The sequence below is a fragment of the Chrysochloris asiatica genome, unplaced genomic scaffold, assembly GCF_000296735.1.
Source record: "Chrysochloris asiatica unplaced genomic scaffold, ChrAsi1.0 scaffold00178, whole genome shotgun sequence".
Taxonomy (NCBI): domain Eukaryota; kingdom Metazoa; phylum Chordata; class Mammalia; order Afrosoricida; family Chrysochloridae; genus Chrysochloris; species Chrysochloris asiatica.
The window spans coordinates 1377079-1385033 of NW_006408696.1; the positions used below are offsets into that span (position 1 = coordinate 1377079).

Sequence of the window (7955 nt, forward strand, 5' to 3'; positions counted from 1 at the left end):
TTTTTTTTTCTTTCAGGTTTTTACATCTGTTATACCATTACCTTCTTGTCTGAATAGTTTCTAGGAGAAATCAGAACTTAGTCTTATTGGTTTGTCCTTCATGGATAACATTTCATCTCTCATAAACTGCTCTTGGGTTTTAGAAAGTTTGGAAAGGTAACAATGTCCTCCTCTCATCAGATGTTGTTGTTGTCATTAAGAGCTGTCAACTTAGTACTGACTCATAGCAACCCTGTGTCAGGTTTCCAAGGAGCAGATGGTGGGTTTGAACTGCCAAACATGTGGTTAGCAATCAAGTGCTTATCCTACAGTGCCACACTAGGACTCCTCTTGTCAGAATGAGGAGGGATAAAAATCATTTTTAAAGACAAGGAAAAAAATGAGTAAAAATGAAGAAGAGAAGGAAAGGGACAAAATGAAGAAATGAAAAAAGGGACAAAACAAACCAACAGGAAGGAAGAAAAAAAAGGAGCCAAGAAAACAAAATCCAAACTAGAAAAAAGAAACAAAACACAGATATGTGTTGCCAGCTTCCTGTTGCACAGTTCATGGTGGTCATTCTGTGGGTGAGGCAGGAATGTGGCACAATCTGTGCAAGCATTTATGTTTGACAGCAGCAGCCAGGCACAAGAAGTGAATTTCCCAAGAGCACTGCTAGTCCAGGGCTTGGTTTGCTTGGTACAGTCTGGATGTGGGGAAAGTGGAGAGTTGTCCGTCACCATCAAGTTGGTGGACTTGTGGGAGATCCTCACTCCTGGTCATTGGAAAGGTATGATGTGAAAGGCAGAAGAAAAAGTACTTCTCTAGCTCCAGTTCTTTGGCATGTGTGTGCCTGGTACACTTATGGGTGGACACAGTCAATTATCCAATTCCTGTCCAGACACTCAGTGGAAGAGGGTATACAGAGTCCAGTGTGTCCAACCACCACTCCATAGGCCTTCCTTTCTGAGTGCACCCTCAACCCAAATGACTGGGGTTCTCTATTTGTGAGTTGTTTCCTTCTCTTCCCCTTCATTGGTTCCTTCCTCGCTCTGCAGTCTCTGGTAACATTAGTATTCTTGACCCCTTTGCTGCAATTTTCTTACTCTCTCCAACTCATGTTCTCCTCACCTGGTTTCACTCAGAATCTGACCACACTGTCTCTGTCCTGATAGGGATCCCATGAAGTTGGCATGTCCTGGACCATGTGTGTTACCTTCTGTGTTCACAAGTGGACAGATGAAGCTTGTGACCTTACACTGGCTCTCTCCTCCATCACTGTTTCCCTTCTCTCTCCCTTTCCAATCGGTCTTCAATCCGATTCCTTATCTTCTCATTTGATATTCAGAGTTCCTAGGATTTTCTTGTCTCTGCCTCTAGTCATTAAATGTATGCGAGCCCATCAGCCTTTAACAATAAACTATAAATATTTATATGAAATTAATAGAACTTACTACAGAAAATATTTCCTTCTTCCTGTTCTACTTTTCTGAGTAGCTGTGGTAGTCCCAAGCCAACAAACCAATGTTTATCTATGCCATGTTAAGAAAAGCATTTTAGTAACAGAAAAATAGAATCCTTCTCTATGACTCCTCATAGGTTTGAAGATTTATTTCGTGAACTGGACAATCAGCAAGTGAACCTGGGCATTGCTAGCTATGGAATCTCTACCACTACCATGGAGGAGGTCTTCCTTAGGTGAGTAATAATAATAATAATAAATACTTTGGAAATAAATTTAACAGGTGCCAGACAGATCAAATTATTACTGGGGTTTTAAATATTCTAAGTCCTGAAAATATAAATGTGGTAAGAGAGTATGGGTTATTATGTAGAAACATGAAGTAATCATAAAAATTGAAATGAAGAAGACATGATAAAAAAAATTTAGAAGAAAATGTAAGGGCAAGATTGGAACCTAGTGTTTACCACTAAGTTACCACATATGACAACATAAGCTTAAGCCATAAAAGGCAAAATAAATAAATGGGACCTTATAAAATTAAATACTTTGATACATGAAAGGACTTTATTAACAAAATGAAGAGACACCCTACAGATTGGAGGACATTTTTCTGGAACCATATGTCAAATGAGGGCGGTAGTGGTTATGTGCCATGGAGTCGCTTCCAATTCATAGCAACCCTGTACAGGGTTTCTGAGACTATAAATCTTTACAGGAGCAGAAAGCCTCATCTTTCTCCAGCCAAGCAGCTGGTAGATTCAAACTACTGACCTTGCGGTTAGTAGCATAACTTGTAACCCACTACGTTACCATGGCTTAAATTAGGGCATAATATCCAAAACATATATACATGTAAACATAATACATGTAAACATATACACATGTAAACACACGTGTAAACACGCACGCGTGTAAACACACATGTAAACATGTATGTGTGTAAACATATACACATGTAAACATATGCACATGTAAGCATATACACATGTAAACGTCTACAACATAGCAACAAAAACAACTCAACCAAAACTGGGCAAAGTATTTGAACAATGTACCAAAAAGGATATTTGAATGGCACATGAAAAGTTGCTCAATGTCACTAGTTCTGTTGTACATAGAATCACTATGAGTCATAACTGACTCAGTAGTACCTGACAACCAAAACAACAGTCTCTACAGGAGCAAATCGCCAGGGCTTTTCTCCCTAAGAGTTGCTGGTGGGTTAAATTCACCAGCCTTTTTATTAGCAGCCAAACACTGAACCACTGCATCATCAGGGCTCCTTCATTAGCCATTGTTGTTGATGTTGTTGTTAAGTGCTGTGGAGTTGGTTCCGTAGCAACCCCATGTACAACAGAAATAACCACTGCCTAGTCCTGCACCAAACTCACATTCATTGTTATGCTTGAGCCCATTGCTGCTGCCACTGTGCCAATCCATCTCACTGAGGGGTCTCCCTCTTCTTTGCTGACCCTCCATTTTACCAAGCATGATGTCCTTCTCCAGGGAGTTGTCCAAAGTATGTCCAAAGTATTAGAGATAAAGTCTGGCTATCTTGGCTTCTAAGGAGCATCCTGGCTGTACTTCTTTTAACACAAATTTGTTTGTTTTAAAGTCCATGGTACTTTAAATATTCTTCTCCAACACCATAACTCAAATGCATTAATTCTTCTATGGTCTTACTTAATCATTGTCCAACTTTCACATGCCTATGAGACCATTGAAAATGCCATGGCTTGGCTCAGGCTCACCATAGTCCTCAAATTGATATCTTTGCTGTTGAACACTTTAAAGAGGTCTTGTGTAGCAGATTTGCCTAATTTATACATCATTGATATCTTGACTGCTGCTTCCATGAGTGTTGATTGTGGATCCAAACAAAATGCAGTCTTTGACAACGCCCATCTTTTCTCCTTGAGCCTTTATTATTGATCAGTTGTGGAAATTTTTGTTTTCTTTACAATGAGATGCAATCCATACCAAGTGTAGTGGTCTTTGATCTTCATCAGTAAGTATTTTAAGTCCTCTTCACTTCAACTAAGCAAGGCTGTATCATCTGCATATCTCAGGTTGCTAATGAGTCTTCCTTCAATCCTGATGCTATGTTCTTCATATAATCCAGCTTCTTGGATTATTTGCTCAGCATTCAGATTAAATATGTATGGTGAAAGGATACAATCTTTCCTGATTTTAAACTATTCAGTATCCCCTTGTTCTGTTCAAACGACTGCCTCTTGGTCTGTATATAGGCTCCTTATAGGCAAAATTAAGTGTCCTAGAATACTCCTTCTTTGTAATATTATCCATAGCTTGTCATGATCCACACAGTTGAAAACCTTTGCATAGTCAATAAAGCACAAGTAAGCATCTCCCCAGAGTCCTGGTGTGGCACCACGGGTTAATGCGCTAGACTCCAAAGTTGATTTGAACTGCAATGTCGGCAGTTCAAGCTCACTAGTCACTTCTCAGAAACCCTATACAGGATCACTATGAGTCAGAATTGACTCGACGGCACTTAACAACAACAAACATCTTCTTGGTATGCTCTGATTTTAGCCAAGATCCATGTAACATCAGCACTGATATCCCTCACTCCACGTCCTCTTCTGAATGTGGCTTGAATTTCTGGCATTTCCTTGTTGGAATGTGCTGTTGCAACCATTTAACAATTATCTTCAGCTAAACTTTACTTGCATGTGTTATTAATGATATTGTTCAATGATTTCCACATTCTGTTTGGTCACTGCTCTTTAGAATAGGCACAAACATGGATATCTTCCAGTCATTTGGCCAGGTTGCTGTCTTCCAAATTTCCAATCTATACCAAATTCTTGGTATAGATAAGTCAGCACATGCAGTGCCTCATCAGTTTGTTGAAAGATTTCAGTTTGTATTCCATCAGTTCCTGTAGCTTTGTTTTTTGCTAATACTTTCAATGCAGTTTGGACTTCTTTCTTTAGTACCATCAATTCTTGATCATATGCTGCCTCTTGAAATGGTTGAACATCAAGAGATAATTTCCCTTAGGATTTCTTTTGTTTAACCTTTTATTGTGGATTGTCTGAAAGTTTACAGAGCAAATCAGATTTCCATTCAACATTTCATACGTATTTTGTTTCATGCCATTGATAGAACATCACAATGGAAGATATGTTACCTCCTACCTGGGTTTCCATTTCTATTCATCTTTTGTTCCTAATCCTTCCTGCCTTCTGAACTTTGTCTTTGGTCAAATGCTGGCCTTTGGACATCAAGTGGTTGACTATTCTAAGGAGTGCATACTTAGTGTTGTTATTCCTGTTATGGGCCTGTCTATTGCTGAGCAACAGAGGTGAGCGCAGTTCCAAGCCTGAGGGGTGACTAAGGACCAGAGTCTCGGGGGTTCGACCCATCTGTGTTAGACCAGTAAGCCTGATCTTTTTATGATTTTGAGTTTTGTTCCACATTTTTCTCCCACTCTACCCAGGAACTTCTAAAGTGATCCCTTACAGAGCACTCAGCGTGGTAGTCAGGCACCATCTGGTTCTTCTGGTCATGGGATCTGGGAGACTGCCGTTCACATAGTCCATTAGACTAATTGTTTCCATGTGAACTTTGAATGTTAACATTGTATAATATTCCATTGTGTTTATGAACCATAGTTTCTTCATCCAGTCTTCCATTGATGGGGATTTAGGTTATTTCCATCGTTTCACTATTGTGAATAATGCTGACACGAACGTGGTGATTCATGTGTCTATTCATGTCATGTCTCTTATTTCTCTAGGATATGTACCTAGTAGTGAGGTTGCTGCATCATATGGTATTCCTATTTCCAACTTACTAAGACAGTGCCATACTGTTTCTACAGTGGTTGTACCATTTTACAGTCCCGCCAGCAGTGCATAAGGAAGGGTCCCAGTCTCTCCACATTCTCATCAGCATTTATTGTTTTCTTTTCTTTTGAACTTTGATACCTCATTGTTTTAATTTGCTTCTTGCTAATGGTGGTGCTATAGGATAAACACTGGACTGCTCATCACAGGAGTGGCAGTTGAAACTCACCAGTCAATCCTGGGGAGAAAGATGAGGTTTCCTGCTCAAAACCCTGTACAGGGTCACTATGAGTCAGAATCACCTGGATGGTAGTGGGTTTGAATGGCTAATGACTGAGAGCATTTCTTCATGTGTTTATTGGCCACCTGAATGAATGTCTTCTTTGGTGAAGTGTCTGTCCATGTCCTCTGCTCACTTTTTAATTGGGTTATTTGTCTTTTTGTTGTTGAGGTGTTGAATTTTTCTATCAATTTTAGATATCAGTTCCTTGTCAAATACGTCTTAGCCAAAAAAACTTTTTGCCCAGTCTCTGGCTTCTCTTTTTTTATCTTTAGATGGTATCTTTAAAAAAAAAAAATGTGTCTGATTCTTAGCAGATCCCAGTCATCTAGTTTGTCTTCTGTTGTTTGTGTGATTTTAGTAATGTTTCATAGTGTTTTATGCTATTTGTTAGGGCCCCTAAATTTGCCCCTATTTGTTAATGGTCTTTATAATTCTGAATTTTGCAGTTGGATCTCTGATCCATCTTGAGTTTGTTTTTGTATCTGGTATGAGATTTCTATTTCATTTTCTGCAAATAAATCCAGTTTTTCCAACACCTGATTAAGCCGATTATCTTTTTTCCATTGAATATGCTTCAGCCCTTTGTCAAAGATCAACTGCTTATAGGTGGATGGATTTAATTCTGGGATCTCTTTTCTGTTCCATTGGCCTGTTTCTGTCATTGTACCAGAACCAGGCTGTTTTAACTACTGTGGCTGTATTTTGAAATTTGGAAATGTTCTCCTTTATTTTTGTTAAATGTCTTTGAGTCAGCTCTGACTCATAGAGACCCTGTATAAGGCTTCTAAGGAGTGGCTGGTGGGTTTGAACCACTGACCTTTCAGTTAGCAATCGAGTGCTTATCCTACAGTGCCACACCAGGGCTCTTTAGTAGCACTGTGTTTATCCAGGGTCTCCTTCCTTTCCATTTAAAGTTGGGGAGTCATTCTTCAATCTTTTTAAAGGATGAAGGAATGTGGATAAGGATTGCATTATATCTGTATGTTTGTCACTTTGGGCAGTGATGACATTTTCACAATGTTAAATTTTCCTAACCATGAGCATGGCATGTTCTTCCATTTATGTAGGTCCCTTTTAGTGTTTTGTGGTTTTCTTTGTACAGGTCTTTTGTATCTCCAGTTATGTTTATTCTTAAGTATGTCATCGTTTTGGTAGCTGGTATAGATATAAATAGTATTGGTTCCCTTATTTTCTTTTCAGAGTTCTCTTTGTCGATATAAAGGAACTTGACTGATTTTTGAATGTTTATCTTGGACCCTACCACTTTGCTAAATCTTTCTAGTAGTTTTCTCACTGAGTTTTTGGGATTTTGTATGTAAAGGAGCCTATCGACTGAAAATAGAGAGAGTTTTACTTCTTTCCCAATTTGGATGCCTTTTAATTTCCTTTCTTGCTTTCTTGCTTTGTGCAAAAACCATGTGGGACCCCATGTCTGACTTCCCCTGACTTCACAAGAGAGAAAGAGAATCAACTCAAAATCAGCCTGAGGCTGATTCCAATGCAGTTAAGGTAAGACATGCCTCCATCCTAGAACCTTCTTTACCCTCTTCTGATACCACCATCCCTCTTACAGCATTCTCTGTTTCACATCTGAGTTCAACAATGCACTGCAATGGCCACGCAACTCACAACAATACTCATGATTGTGGGGTTTATTAGGGAAGTGAACAGAGCACAATTCAGGATCAGAAAAACTCATGGTTCATTCAGGCTCACCTCTTGTCTACCAGACAGCAGGTATGCCTCATTTTTGTCTTTGGCCTCTCAGCCATATGGTCCCTAGGCATCTGACTTGCTCTGGCAAGTGTCACAAAGCTCTTTTAGCCAGTATGTTAGTGCCCAAAGGGCACATTTCTGCAAGCCAGTCTCCTGCTCACAGGCACTCAGCTTTACTCAGTCCATGGACCTAGAACCCACAGCTGTTGTGTCTCTCCATGCCACCATCTCTGTCGTTGCCTTTTCCAGGTAGGGATCTCATGCTCTTCCTTCTGGATGAGCCTGCTGTTGTCTGTTCCTGCTTCTGAGAGGACTCCTTTTAAACCTAGCTGGATGGCAAAACTAAGCAATCCCAGCCTAAAGAAACCTGTACACCTTGCTTGCATGGTCTCACCCAATCACTTGGTAGGAATTAAGAAGACTTTGGGGACCAGCCTGGAACAGGAAGAGGAACAGAAGATACTTCTCAAAAGAAAGACCAGCAGGAAAAATCCAAAACAAAAATGGCTACTATAAGAACAAACAAGTTGTTAGCCAGGGACCCATCAAGGCAAGCAATCAAGTCCCTTCAAGTCAAACTGCTCTCTAAGACTGAAACTCAAAGGGAACACATGAGCAGGCATGTAAGCTTGTTGATGACCACGTTGGTCTCATAGTGAGTGGAAGAGGGGGAAAGAATTGATGCCTTTTAGTTATG

General features: G+C 39.8%; 1 protein-coding gene across 1 annotated transcript in view; it reads left to right on the forward strand.

The window, feature by feature from the left end:
* The window catches only part of LOC102812209 (ATP-binding cassette sub-family A member 3-like), a 135009-nt gene that overhangs the window by 79412 nt on the left and 47642 nt on the right, over positions 1–7955 (forward strand). Inside the window, exon 15 of the mRNA XM_006871990.1 lies at positions 1579–1677. Coding sequence (XP_006872052.1) covers positions 1579–1677 — 99 coding nt within the window. The remainder of the gene's footprint in view (positions 1–1578; positions 1678–7955) is intronic.